Source organism: Podarcis tiliguerta (assembly GCF_965153285.1).
Source record: "Podarcis tiliguerta genome assembly, chromosome: 12".
In the NCBI taxonomy this organism is placed as follows: Eukaryota; Metazoa; Chordata; class Lepidosauria; order Squamata; family Lacertidae; genus Podarcis; species Podarcis tiliguerta.
In genome coordinates this window covers 47,714,033-47,729,232 of record NC_139545.1, presented here as the reverse complement: position 1 = coordinate 47,729,232, position 15,200 = coordinate 47,714,033, and the positions used below count along the sequence as shown (strand labels likewise).

Genomic DNA, 15,200 nt, shown 5'->3' with positions numbered 1-15,200 from the left:
GTACAATATGAGCTATGACGGCTGTGTTTCACCTCCACTGTTGGAGGCATCATGACTCTGAATGCCGGTTGCTGGAAGTCACAAGTGGGGAGAACTCGGGTCCTGCTTTCAGGCTCCCATAGCCCTCTGGTTGGTCACTGTTAGAGCAGGCTGCTTGATCCAACAGGCTCCTCTTAGGTTCTTATGAGAGTGTATGGGCTCTGAAGTGGGTATGCAGCTGAAAAGTCCTCATGCAGTGGATCACACAAAGGTCTCTGGATCCCTTCTCGTTGCTCATGTGAAGGTGTAAGATTTCTCAGTAATTCAACAATTCCTTTCGAGGGTACTCTTTCATGTTAGGTACAGAGCTTTGTCTTATACCACTTCTCATATGTGATCCAATCCAGTTAAGATCTTCATCCAGTACTCTTCTTCATGCTCCATCTTCCACCAGGAAGCAAAGCATGGAGCAGAACCTTGGGACAGGGATGTCTGGTATGCTGTTGATCAGGCATAGGCAAACTCGGCCCTCCAGGTGTTTTGGGACTACAACTCCCATCATCCCTGACCACTGGTCCTGTTAGCTAGGGGTGATGGGAGTTGTAGTCCCAAAACATCTGGAGGGCTGAGTTTGCCCATGCCTGCTGTTGATGGATGTTTCCTCTGTTTTATAGATACCTGCTTTCAAAGGTGTGAGATACCCCAAGTGCAGGAGAAGCTGAATATAAAGGCTTCTAATGAATGAATACCCATGGGCAAACTTGTATATATCAGTTGAGAATGGCAGCAGTAGGAATAAGGAATTATGGGTGGAAGGCAAAGGATAAAGGATTCTTGAGGAAATGATTTCTCCCCTCTTTCCATCTTGTGTAAAAAAACTAACACAGAACAAAACAAAAACTCTTGACTGGAGGGGAGTAAGAGCCCATTTTCTCCCTCCTCCCCGGATGGTTCTTTTTTTTGGGGGGGGGGGGAGCTGGCTTTCATTACATCCCTGAAGCAATTGCTTCCTTGCCCTAGCAGAGATGTGTTAGCACATGTGGACTGCTCCTGAGCATTCCTCATAGAACCATAGAGGGACCAGGAGGTTCATCTAGTCCACCCCTCTGCAATGCAGGAATCTCAGCTGGCCATCCAACCTCTGTTAAAAAACCTCCAAGAAAAGAGAGTCCACAACCTCTGGAGGGAGACCTTTAATCAGAATCATTTTGGAGGAGTTGGGAAGCAATGGGCAGTTCAGAGCAGGTTTTCTGTTCTGTGCCCCTACCAGTTGGGCATCCTTATTGTCCACACCCCCAACATACTATTTTGAAATAAATGAATAGGGCTGTATTGTAGTATGCCTGCGTTTTTTGGGATTGGGAAGAACATAAATCCAACTGTATGGATCTGAGGGCTGTGAAGCTACTGCAATCACACACATTTCCAGTTTTAGTTTTCAGGGGGTGTCGTCCCCTTCTCTGTTTGTGGCCTGGCTCCCTGCAGTCTGTCTCCCCAGGCACTTTTCTAAGCTGTGCTCTGATGTTGGAAGTGAGCTTGATTGGGAGAGAAGTGCTTGATGAGGAGGTATGCTATGTAGCAAGTGCAACGGAGCTATGCACTCAACTGTACACCCTTCTTGCTCTTAAAATTGGAAAACCTACTTTTCTGATTCTGTGGGACAGGATCAGATCAGAGTCGAGAGTGTCATTTGGAGCATTTTGTGCTCCTTTGTCAAGCCTACAAAAGGCTACAAAAGACAAAAGTAATAGAACTGCATAACAAGATTGTCAGTTTGCTTGTACCGCACAGTTGTAAATACCAGATTCCTTCAGTTTGGTTGCATAAAGCAAGCTTTCATGAAGCAATTAATTGTGGTGTCAAGCCCCCTTCCTCCTCCAAAAAACGAAAGGGAAAAGCTTTCAGGTATGAGAAGCACAGAGTTGTGAGTTCCACAGCCAAACTCCATTTTTATTTATATGCATTTAACAAAATTAATATACTGCTTACTCAATAGAAAACCTCTAAGCGTTTGTGTGTGTGTGTGTGTGTGTGTGTGTTGGAATGAGCAGTGAGAGTTTAGAAACTGAGCATTAATATTGCCCAGGCATTGCTTTATTTAACAGCCCCAAATATATTTCTGAATCTGTTGCCTTAAGTAACAAATTCAAAATGAAATTAAAAATTAAGCCGTGAGCTCCATTGCAGTCTGCTATGTAATGGAAACTTTATTGTGATTATAGAAAAAGGCATGCTTGAAGTAAGTTGAATTATTTTTTTCCTCGAATGAAGGGAAAAGTATTTTCCTCCATGGTGGTAAAACTGAGGCATTTAACTTGCTCAAATAGCACTAGCAAAGCCTTGCATTTAATTAATTTTCTTACATTTATATCCTGTCTTTTGTCTGTAATGGAATCCATCAAGCTTTATGTGTAGTTTCCCCATCCAGACACTGGCCAGACCCAGACCCTCAGCAAGGCGGTGGCCTCACTTTCCTTCAGGCCATATAAGCACTTGTCAGGCAGCCATAAGCAACAAGAAATTGCAGGCAGGCAAGGGAGCTGTGTTAGTTCTATCAAATCATGTCCACAGCTTGAGGCTCAGGTTTGTCCTCTACCATCTATTGCGGATTAGATGTTCGACCTTTCTTCTAGCTTCTGCCGAGGAACCAGAGAAATTGTTTCTCTATACAGTTGTAGAGCTCCTTTCTGCTGGAGATGTCCTGCAGACGGTGTATAGTGCTCCCTGCTTTCAACATCTGGGAACTAAAATGGAAGCATACTATGGTTATGCTATGTGTGTAACACACATTTTGTGTGTTACTTAAAACTGCTTGCAGAGATTTGCATCTTAAAGGTATGCATTTGGTCACCCCACAAACCTTTTGCCTGGGAAAATGAAGAAAAGCAATGCTTGACTTTCTGCTAAGGCAGTTCTGATTGAATTTATTGAAATTTGCTTCAACTGGAAGGGAAACCTTGTAGTGATATCTAAATCTAAAGAAATAGAGGTGGTGGTTACTGATGTTGATCCAGGAAGTTGCTGTGGAATCAGTTATAAGATCCATTTCAACTATACATCTTGATGCATTTTATTTATACACATTTTCCAACCTGTTCTGGAAATCTGTTGTTTCCATATTACTTAAAGCACACTTGTTATTGATATGTTTAATGAAATCTGATCAGATAATAGCTGTACAACCTCTGCTATCTATAGTATGCCACATTAAGGTTATTGTGAGAGACAGGAAAAATAAAAATAGTTTCACAGATGAATCTTGAAAGAGCAACAAACTGACACGCAAGTGCTTATATTCCAAAAAACAAATTTAGTTGCAATCTGATTTGAGATGTTGGTGGAAATCTGCTGTAAGAAATTCAATAGCTGTAAGCCACTCTTGGAAGAATAAAACATTTCTTTCTTGATAAATGCAAGGATGCATTTCTATTTGCAAATTAAAAAGATCTGGTAAAAGCAATGTGTGTGCCCTATAATCGGGGTGATGGGTGGCTGTGCAATTTTGTTGTGGCTGCAGGGAAAAAATTTTTATTACTTCATTAGTCCATTTAATCCTCCTGGTAAATATCTAAAAGCGCCCCCTTCTTTCATCTGATAGAACTTTCTGCAGAAGCCAAAGCAGCGTTATTTGAATTTGAAGAGAGGGAAAGGCAAATGAAGCAGGGTCGTTATGGCTCAAGAAGAGGAGGAGGAGGAGGAGGAAGGAGAGGAGGGCCTTTAATGTGTCGTGGGATGGGAGAACAAAGAAGAGACAACAATGAAAGGGGAAGAATGAAGGATCACAGGCCTGCGTTGCTGTCGACCCAGACATCTGTTACGGTATCCAAATGCAATGATTATGGTGGTCAGGGTTGGTGAATTTTAGTTATTTAAGCAAAATTGTTGAAAACACTGACTGCATTAAGCTGCTCAAGGTTGAATTCAATAGTTCATTTATTGATGGGAATGTGAGCACTTTCGTTTGTGCCTGCCCTTACACAAGTCCAAGCCACTGTTGGCAGAGCATATACATGAGCATGGTTCCTCCACTGCCCCATCCTGAGGTTTCTGAGAGATCCTGTGCCCCAGGCTCTTGTGGGGGGGGGGCTATTTTAGGAGTAGCCAAGGACCAATGTCAGAAACTGCTTTTAACTTCGCTGAGTTTCCAGTGAGGCTCCCATGTAGTGCAGAAAGCTGCTGTAGCTTTTATATCAAGAGTAGATACGAGGCTGGTGAAGTTTGCAGCAGTAGCATTCTAAGTGGGAGAACATTCTGGTGGGAGAACATAAAGTAATGGGACTGGTAGCTACTATAATCATGCTGCTGAAAGCCTCCACTTTCTGAGAAGCTGCTAAGTAGAGCTTGATGGCAATGGCTTGTCTGTTGCTGGTGCCTCTCCCTCCCCACACATTGGGCTTTCTGTGTACATGGAGTTTCCATTTAGCTATCATGGCTCATAAGCCTGTAGATATCAAACTTCCAGGAGTGTAGTCAGTAGTCTCAGGGGATGCCTCTTGTTGTTGTTTTTTATAATTTTTTTAAAGGTGATTACAATTTCGAGCAAATGTGATTTTCTGTGTTTTCTTTCTAGACACATTCGGAAAGGATATTTCGTCATCAACAGCCCATTAGGAATCTCTTCCAGCAGCAGCAGCAGCAGCAACAACAACAGCAGCAACAGCAACAGTTGCAGGGTCTGTTACCCATTCCCCCTCAGCTTCACACACCACCTCCGCCTCAAGGGATGCATATGCCACCCCAGCTAGAAGCACCAAGAATGCTGATGAATCCTCCTCCAGTGACATCTCAGCAGCCAAAAAACATACATATAAACCCACACTTCAAAGGAACTGTAGTAACGCCTGTACAAGGTGAGATTTTGTCAGAAAGCAACACTATAAACAGCCTATAATTCTGCCCTGGAGCAGCCCCCTCCAGTTCTATAAGTACAATTCACATGTGGTGATGATGATGATGATGATGATAATTTATATACTGCCCTATACCCGGGGGTCTCAGGGTGGTTCACAGAGTAAAATTCTGTGATTATTCTGCATGCACTGCTGTTTTACTGCCTTCATTTATGCAGAGGTGTGCTTGTATGAAAGGGATGGGGTATTGCTGAAGTAGGGGAAAGGGCTCTATTCCGTCATATATATACAGTCGTACCTTGAAAGTTGATTGGAATCCATTCTTGAAGTTCGATCGACTTCCAAAACCAAAGCGCGGCTTCTGATTGGCTGCAGGAAGGAAGCTCCTGCAGCCAATCAGAGGCTCCATCGGATGTTCGACTTCCAAAAGAACATTCGAAGATTGGAACACTCACTTCCGGGTTTCAATCGTTTGGGAGCCGATTTGTTCTGGAGCCGAGGCATTTGAGATCCAGGGTACAACTGTACTGCCTTGGCGTTTACTGCCAGCATATAGAGAACATTTCCATTAAATCAAAACATTTTTCATTCATTCATTCATTTCATTCATTCATTCATTCATTCATTCAAAACACATTTCATTCATTCAGTCCAGCAAGTGTGTGTGTATTGAATGCTGACTTAAAAATTTCAGCGTGCTTCGCTCCTTCCATTCATTCCAGTATTTGAACTACAAAATCATCTAGATTCTTTGAATACAGTCATACCTTGGGTTATGAACGCTGCGGATTGTGCATTTTCAGGTTGCGGACCGCGCCCAACCCGGAAGTACTGGAACGGGTTACTTCCGGGTTTCAGCGCTCGTGCATAAGTACAAAATGACGTCACGCGCAGAAGCATTGAATTGCGTCACACGCGTGCACAGACGCGGTGCTTCAGGCTGTGAACGCTGTGTGTTGCGAATGTGCCTCCCGCACGGATCCTGTTTGCAACCAGAGATATGACTGTACCTGATACTTGGAAGTGGTACCAATTTGTTTTATTTGTGATCTTTTAAGTCCAGTCATTGGGTAACACCTACTTCAGAACCAACATGACAAGTTAACTTTATAATTGATCATTCATTCACACACATATATATATTGTTTAATTGTACAAAATTCGTGTGTTGCCTTTGCTAACTGAATCCCAATTGCCCTGTTGAATGCTCTTAGTAAATTTTTCCTGCCTGCAGCTATTTGGAAGCACAGGGAAGCAGCTGCCTATGAATATGACTGCTTATAAAAATGGCCTAGAGTCTTGGCTAAAACAAATTGATTTAAAAGGTGTGCTCCTTGTTTTTAGTGCCCTTGCTGCCAGTCCCAAACCAGCCAAGACCTGCTGTAGGACCCCAGAGATTTCCTGTGAGTAGCAGCTGTTTTTTCTTCTCTGATATGGATAAGCATACATTTGCAAAGAAATATTAATATGGCAAATAAAAGCGGTGCCAGTGAAATATAATTTTAAGGTTTTGTAAATATTGACAATGATCTGTGCAGTAGAAAATGTTTGTTAGAAGCTTAAGATCAATGAATTTCTGAGAGCAGAATTAATTTTGTTTAATTGTAAAATTGTTGAGCCACTCTCTCCAATGGGGAGTGTTAAAATAGAAAAGTGCAATGATTTTTTAAAAAAATGACTTTCCTGTTCATTACAGTCTTTTCAATATAAATAGGAGGAATGCTAATTTAATAAAAAGGTCATACTTAAAATGTGTTGTGCTTGGAAAATAAAAAGATCTGTACTAGTTTTGTACTTATTTTAAGCATTTAATAGCAGATGTTGAGTTGACACTGGCTAATTCCACCCCCTTTTCTTATTTTTGGCTTCTAAAATACACTTTCTCTTTCTCCTTGATTGATTTACTTCTCTGATATTAGTTCTTCTTCTCAGGATCTATGTCATATAATCCCACTTTGCCAGTCCTTGCCATCTTCAGGGATATCCCCATGTAGAGCACATTGATAATCCAACCAGTTTGGATTACTGAATAATGTGGGCTATAGTATCAAGGTTGTCCTTATCCAAGAATGTTTGAAGGTAGTGCAGTAGCTGAAGCTGGGCATAGGCACTCCTCACCACTGTGACCACTTGGGCCTCCAGTGATGGCTTGGTATCTTGGAGTATCCCTAGACTGCACACCTCTTCTTTCATGGGGACTGCTACTCCATCCTGAACTGACTGGCTACTAATTAATGGATCCAAGAACCAGCCATTCACATAATTCCAGGAAGTCAGTTTATTGACTCGCCCTGTACATCCCTGCCTCCTGTACTGCATTTGCACAATCTTTACTGGTTATGATGGTAGGGAGGGATCTTGCTGGGTGTCAGTTGTGTATTGTTGATGCCATGCTCTTAAATTCCCAGATGGGTATTGTTTCCAGACTGTGGAAGGACCATGTGTTTCGAGTTCCCTTTGAATACTTAAAGAAGCTTTAGGAAAACTAGCTATAAATAATTGTTAATATACACACAGCCTGTCTGCTTCACCGTAGATTCTAAGACAAAAAAATAGTTGCAAGTAGAAAATGTACGCCTCAAAATGTGAGAGTGGATTTGTACCATCCATGGTCTTTTAATAGGATGATTATTTTTTCCTTACATAATCAATTACTGTGTCTGTTTTTTCTGTGAAGGATTACTAATAGTCATTGCAATTACTGCATAAATCTGTATTACATGATGCCAAAAATGCTTTCAATCATGTGGTTGAAGTATTTCCGTTTGTCTAGTTTTACAGAAAATGGATGCATATGAGGAATGAGACAGCCTTACTTTTAACCAAACTAAGGCAAGGTTTTCATAGAGCAACTGCTCATTTGAAATAGGAACTTGATAGCTGTTACGCATCAGTCACATTTCATTCTGAAAAACACTCAAGTTGTAGATAATGCCAGTCACCAAAACTTGAAAGTTGTTTTTTTAAAAATGAGTATAATATATGTGTAGCCATTATTAGATGAACTGCGTAATGCCTATAGAATAAATTATTGCGGGGACCAAGGATGACTAGTCCATATTCTTGGTTGCTGCTCGTATTTTGTTCAGAGGTGCAAACAGTGACCCATGGACGATCCAGTTCTATAATTGAGTTGGCATTGCCTTGTAGGGTATTCAGATGCAGAGCACATGAGCTTTGCTGATGTGATGTTACTGAGAGGAAACAAGTGCTGCGGAACGAATGTAGTTCCTGAAAGATCTCCTGAAACGTCAGGCTGGTGGTATGGTGATTTTTGTTTTTCCAGATTGCAGGTGACATTGTAAAACTAGTAGAATGTGTTGTTTAATCACACATTTGGTAGGTCCTTGGGAGGCCAGAAGGTGCTTGAGAGGCCAGCCTTAATCTGTGGGCTGCCATTTTGCTATTCTTGCCATGCACTGCTGCCAGAAGTTGAGGGGAGAGGGAGGAGTAAAGCAGCATCATTACTGAGCCTAAACTGAAGAAAAGTAGAAAAAAAGTCCTGCCTTTCTGTAGCCAGTCAATTATGGATTGAATTCTAATAGCAAATAGCTTACTAGTTTGGAAGTCAGGATTCCATGTTTCTCTCATGAAATTGTAGTCCCGTCCCACCCGATTTGCGGACCGACTTTTCGTTAGAATAAATAACAGCTCCCTGAATTCATACATAATGCAGAATTGCAGTTCTTCTTCAAATATGAGAGTAGAAGCTTTCCTTCTTCATTCCACAGAAAGGGAGCCTCAGGACATAGCTTAGAGGATTTCTTCTGCAGCTTAGATGATCTCCTGAATTGGGTCCATAACAATGATCTGTTAATTTTGGATAACATGTCATAGTGACTTGGAAGTGTGTTTGCCTTCAGACTGGTAGAACTTTCTTTCAAACTCCATGAGCACAGTTCTGACACTAACCGCTTTCAGTGCATTTAGAAAATTTTAGACAGCCCAAGTTACTGCAACTCTAAAGAAATCATATAAATTGTTCATATTTCAATATTGTTTTGTTTTTTACACGTTTGCATTCCCAGTGCCACATACGTGTCTCTTCATTACATCATATGAGCATATGTTTACATAGTTGTTTAAATTAGGGTTTTTTTCTTCTATGTCACCTTTAATTCTTGTAGTATAATAAAACAAGAAGTTCTTGACCTTATCCAAAATGACTAGCAGTATGTTCCTCCCTAGCCCCTTTAGAAATGGTTGATCAAGATAAATTCCTCTTGGGAAAGAGCACAGAATTAATAAATCATTCATTCTAGTAGTTGAGGGGCTTGCTTTTTCAGTTGTCTAAGAACCTTTTCCACACTTTATGGAAGCCAAGAGCCAAGCCTGTATTTGGCTCAGTATGCAGCTGTGTTGACTGGGGTGGATGAGAGTTGTAGTACAAAACATCTGGAGAGTACAGGATTGGGGGGTGCTGTTTTACACATACAGATGTTCCAATAAAATATAATTTGTGAATGGGCCTTTATAATAAGTGCATTTTCAAGAGTGTCTTGTGACCGACATTATTTTGAGCATTTGAGAGATTACGGATTACGTGATTGTAGAAATAATACTTGTTTAGACGTTAGATATCAAATGGCATTGGGGGGGGGGAAACACCCCTTCTGCGCTACTGCAGCAATGATTGTGCTTTTGCTATGGCGGTGCTGTTAGAAGAGCAGCAGTAAATGAAATTTTCACTCTATTACTGTGCAGCAGCGGTGGCGAATCCCACATAGTCTGGAAAGCATTTTGTTTTCTTTTTAACATGATACAAGGTATCAGGTGGTCATGATTGACATTTCTTGGATAGAGCTTTATACAGCATTTCATGCAAATCATGTTTGAATGAGACTGCTGAATCAAATTACATTTCTCTCCTATTATAGCCCCTACAGATGTGCAACTGAGCTTCCTCAGCATCTACTGGCAAGCTTTCCTTATGAGGACTTGCCATTTTCACAACTCGTCCGCGCAGCCCTATAATTGCAACACTTACAATAGTGACAGAGTGATGAGTGTTTTCTCTTATCAAATCTATAAGTAGTAGCAAGCAGATGTAGTGCAAGATTTCCAAACACCCCCCCCCCACACACACACTCTATACGCTGTCAAACAGTGTCAGGCTGGCAGAGGGAAAATGCAATTTAAAATGCAGGTGACATAATAACAAACACCCTCCATTTGCTAGTGGGCTTCTGATTAATCACTATTACCATACATTATCATACCATCAAATTTAATCATATCAGTGAATTCCCATCTGCAGGAGGAGCAGCAGAAGCTAAATATGATGGTAACAGCTATTAAACAAGAGCGGCAAAGAAGACTTCTAAAAACGAAGCAACCCTTTCCCTTGTTGTGTTTTTTCCACATGCTCTTACAAACGGTAAAATGAAGCTGAATTAACAGTTGTCCACTCTTTCACGTGACAGATGCAACCGTTACAAACACACACAAAAACAAATCCCAGAACATCAGAATTCACAAAAGCGCTATGCTACAGAAGTGTTGAAATAAATGTGACCTCACTTTTGCCCTTCAATCTACAGTGCGTCTAAAATAGTCAGGAGCTGGGGGTGGATTATAAACCTCCCCAGGAATATATTAGGGGTCCCTGATGATCAAGATCCCGTAATATACCATGCATTTTTTTGCGGGGGGGGGGATCTTTGCTTTCAGTATGCAGGAATGCTTGCTAATGATCTGAGGAAACATGTAGTTCAGTATGGAATAGGATGTTGGGAACAGGCATGTTTAGCTTGTGGATTGGTGTGTGTGTGTGTTTTAAATAGAATTTAAGCAGGAACAGTGCAGGACCCTAAACTACTAAGGGTAATGATTCATGTACAAATTTCTTGTACAGTGAAACAGGAAGCATTACTACTGCTACTACCACTATTATTAGTATAAAATGCCTTTAAAAAAGAATACAAATTTATGTAGGATATCTTTTAGTGGATATTTGCCCTGAGAGCCTCCATATTTGGAAGTAGTATACCTTATGAGTAAGAAGTGCTGGCAACAAAAGAAGAGGCACATCATTGTGCTTGGTGAATTCTGGATAGAAGTATATTTTTGTTCTCTTGTTCCCTTCCACCATCCAAAAAACCCTGGTTTCAAATTCTATTGAGGTCTAATATATAACCTTTCCATTTCCCCAGATGCACAGTTCCAGCAAAAATGTGTGCTGGTATTAATATTTTATTTCTTCCTATCACACGAGCCCAGAATAGCTAACAGTATTCCTTTAACGCAACACAAAAAAGTGCCCAACTTCAGAAACATTTCTTTAAAATTCATAGCTGAAGCGTTAATTCTTCATTTGTTATTGCATTGTAATAATTTTAAAAGTTATAGCCAGTTCCAGTTTTTAAACCTCCTTATACTCACCTCCTCCAGGTTAAAAGCACAACTCTACAATAAAATACAATGTACAGTATCGTATAACAGTAATATACAGTAGGGCCTCTCATACTATACTCCAAAGGCTTGCAAAAACAGGTCTTAAACTCTCACAGAAGTAAAACAATAATGGGGACAACTAGCCATTGCGGGAGGCCTAGCTTCAAGTAGTTTCCCCCTGGGCCATATAGTTTTTTGTTTTTTTAAATTTGTATACTATCTTTCTATCTTACAATGCTCAAGGCGGTTTACAAGCTGAAGAAACAAAAAATGTACATTTTATAACAATCTAATACAATACAAAAATGTGATGATAAAACTTTAAAATTGGCAACCTACATCAAAAAAGTAATGTTCAATAATCATTAGAATAGTGTTAAATAATAATAACATATAAAAGTTAAACAGAAATCCACTTAACAGTTACAATAAATAATTTCTAAACTATAATCATTAAAACAAGGGCAAGCCACAGTACATAAAATAATACAATACAAATTGAGAAGCAGAGACTAGAAGGTGGAGCAAGGCGGGTGGAAGGAGGCCTTGCCTGATGGAGTCTCTCTCCTCACAGGCCATATTCATGAAGGGTACCGTAAGCAGGGCCACCTGAGCAGATCTCAAGACTCAAGCTGACTAGGACTAGAGAAGGCACTGCTTCAGGTCCTACGCTTTGTGTATTAGTAGCAACACTGCAGTGCGCTCAGGATTAGTGTAACGTGTTCCCATTTTACTGCTCCAGATAACAAATGGGCAGCAGCATTCTGCATCAGCTGCAGCTTCTCACATAGACCCCATTGCAATAGACCCCATTGCAGTGCTCCAGCTGGGAACTACTGTACCTAGGTTATCCTGGTTAAAGAATGACCTGAGTTGGCTAACCAGCCAGAGCTGGGCATTGCCACTCCTTGCCACTCCTTGTTACTGTGTCTCCAGTAACAACTTAGGATCTAGGAATACACACAGACTACACACATATCATTTTATGGGGAGAACTACCCCATCCCAAACTGGCTGCTGTTTAATTCTAAAACCCCAAAGCCATCTTACCCACAGTCTTGTGGGTAAGCCTCAGTTTATTAGGCTTTCTCCAGCGCATCACTGCCTCCAGATTCCAGTACTTGTACAACCTCCCCTGATTCAGTTTGCGTGGAGAGACAGAGCTCAAATTCATCTAAGCATTAGTGACTCCATGCTCCAAATGGTTTTAGTCATTTCCCCTCCAGAAATGGGAATGCTTGTCATCCCAAAAAGCAATCTAGAATTTCACCTACTTTAAAATACTTCTTCTTCCACATACAGTAAGTCACCCTTGGGTATAAGAACCAGAGACTGGACCCTGCTTCCTTTTTGCATGCATCTAATTGGTGCAGAACTCAGTCAAATGAAAAAAAATTAAGCTTATGATGAAGCCCAAAGCCACCATGCATTTGAGCATGGTGGTTTGCTGAGAACATGATGGCTGTGGAGCCAATCTTACGTTGAAAGGATCTGCATGTTACATTTCTGTGTGCATCTTACCCAGTGGTGATTGAATTGAACTAAGGTCATTTACCCAAGAAAAGCCAAAGTCCAGTGGATGCTAAAGTAAGAGGATTAACATTTTGTGACAGATGGCTATAGTTTTAATCATGTCATAGGTTATAGACACTGATTCTTTGCATTTATACAATTTTTAATAAGAATTAACAGAGTATCCCTACTTTGGTGTCAGTGGCATTCTTCTAGCCTCTTTGCATGTTAAGTGAGATTAATAAATGAAAACATGTTGTAGAGACAGGGTGTAATTTATTGAAAGATTCATGAAGTTTCAATGACATTGTTAAGGTATTTAATTAGTCTCTTTGAAAAAAAGTATAGAGTGACCCTTTTAGGAAAGCTGATAAGTCATATAATAGCTGTTAGATCCTCTTTATGCCTTGCTTTATAAGATTAACTTTGTGCTAAGCAATTTATGCTAAGTTTTCTCTTTTATTGGTAGCCAAAGTTATCTGTGGTTCATGAATAGATTATAACAGATAACATCATGTAATTAACAAGAGATGCCGAAAAGTAAAAGTACAATTTCTGTAAGAATTGTATGAGAGAGAATGTTAATTTCTTAACTAGGGGGGATATTTGAGAGGATAAAAAGGAAAGCAAAATAGTGTAATTCTTTGACAGGATTAGGGTAACCTTATCTCATGTTCTTTCAGAAAGTAGGATTGCCTGCGTATGTGGAAGTCATGCTCAATGAGCCATTCAGATCTCTATAACAAACTGTAGACAGAAGTTACCTAGTGTTGAGGTTTTGCAAAAGTAATCAATAACATTTTGGTTAAGCCTTTGATATGATGCATAATGGAAGTACATATGCAAAGAAGAATGGCTGAACAATGCTTGATGAATCGTTTTTATAGGCATTGGTTAGCCATAACTTGCAACACCTAATTAGTGATAGGCAAAGGCTGGCATTATTAAATGTCACGCAAGGCTGCAGATTCTAGTCAGTTCTTAAGCAACAATAAACTCTTTGATTGACTGAAATGTTGTCCGTGATCAGTTGGGCAATACACACGGAGTATTAAGAATTCACGTTTATACAAAAACCACACTTCTTCTTTGTGCCTCTTCTGGGATGATGCCTTCTCTGATCACTACATGTATCAACTAAAATATGTGCTTCCCTTCTGTAATAAATTATTGATTCATTCATAAACAGATTTAATCTATTTTAAAAGCCTCAGCCAATCAACTAATAAGGTGCCAGCCCTAATTTCACAACTTCAGGTTTGAAAGCTGTTATGTACAGACAGTTTGTGGCTATGAGATTGAGCTCTAGGTCTGATTTGTCTGGCTAACTTTGCCACTGCCATAAACTCACTACATAGCCTTAGGCAATCTACCATGTCTTGTTGTAGCCGACCGACTTACAGTATGGGGACAAACTAACCTACTTTGCAGGGCCGATTTAAGGATGATTGAGATTGTATATGCTTTTACTTGGGACGTGGGTGGTGCTGTGATCTAAACCACTGAGCCTAGGGCTTGCTGATCGAAAGGTCAGAGGTTCGAATCCCCGCGATGGGGTGAGCTCCCGTTGCTCGGTCCCAGCTCCTGCCAACCTAGCAGATTGAAAGTACGTCAAAGTGCAGGTAGATAAATAGGTACCACTCCGGCGGGAAGATAAATGGTGTTTCCGTGCGCTGCTGTGGCTTTGCCAGAAGCGGCTTAGTCATGCTGGCCACATGACCCGGAAAAAGTGTCTGTGGACAAACGTTGGCTCCCTCGGCCAGTAAAGCGAGATGAGCGCCGCAACCCCAGAGTCATTCGCGACTGGACTTAACTGTAAGGGGTCCTTTACGTTTTTTATGCTTTTACTTATTTCATTACATTTATATGCTGGCTTTTTTCCATTATGGAACCCAAGGCAGTAAAGTGAGGCCTTTTAAATACTAATGTGTGGAAGTCTATAAATCCTTTTACTATAAAATGTCAGATGCTTTGAAATGAGCCACTGTTTAAATGAGCATAAGGTGGTTGCAGCCTTCAAGCTCTAAAGTTTTCTAAGTGAATATCCTGTAGCAAACACTGTTGAATGTAATGTTTTGAACTCTTAGTCCAGAAAGCCAGACCTGTGGGATTGTGCAGCTGGACTGTGCTTTTGATGGGAGTGGGGTGGGGTAGCAGCAGTGTGGGGAGTACCTGGCCTTCTCCCTGGTTAAGATCGCAACTATATGTATTCTGCAAAGCCATGACCCTCTTCAGTTTACTTGGTGGGTTTGAAAAAAACAAAAAGACACAAACAAACAGCAGCAAATGCCCAAAATGCATTATCCAAAAGCACATTCTTGCAGTGTTACGATTTAGGCCATATAAAAAATCAAGATCAATTTTATCCGCTTACAAATGAATGTTGCTTTTAGCATCTTGTGGCTCTTTGAAACTGCCTATGTGAGGGCACGAAAAAGGAGAAACTACTGTGCATATCAGAATTTA

General features: G+C 40.6%; 1 protein-coding gene across 4 annotated transcripts in view; it reads left to right on the top strand.

Annotated features, from left to right (window-relative positions):
• RBM33 (RNA binding motif protein 33) overlaps positions 1–15,200 on the top strand; it is a 97,539-nt gene that overhangs the window by 25,713 nt on the left and 56,626 nt on the right. For all 4 annotated transcript variants that reach the window (XM_083406116.1, XM_083406114.1, XM_083406115.1 and 1 more), the window contains exons 8-10: positions 3,578–3,798; positions 4,550–4,829; positions 6,174–6,232. In XM_083406116.1, the coding sequence (XP_083262242.1) occupies positions 3,578–3,798; positions 4,550–4,829; positions 6,174–6,232 (560 nt within the window). The remainder of the gene's footprint in view (positions 1–3,577; positions 3,799–4,549; positions 4,830–6,173; positions 6,233–15,200) is intronic.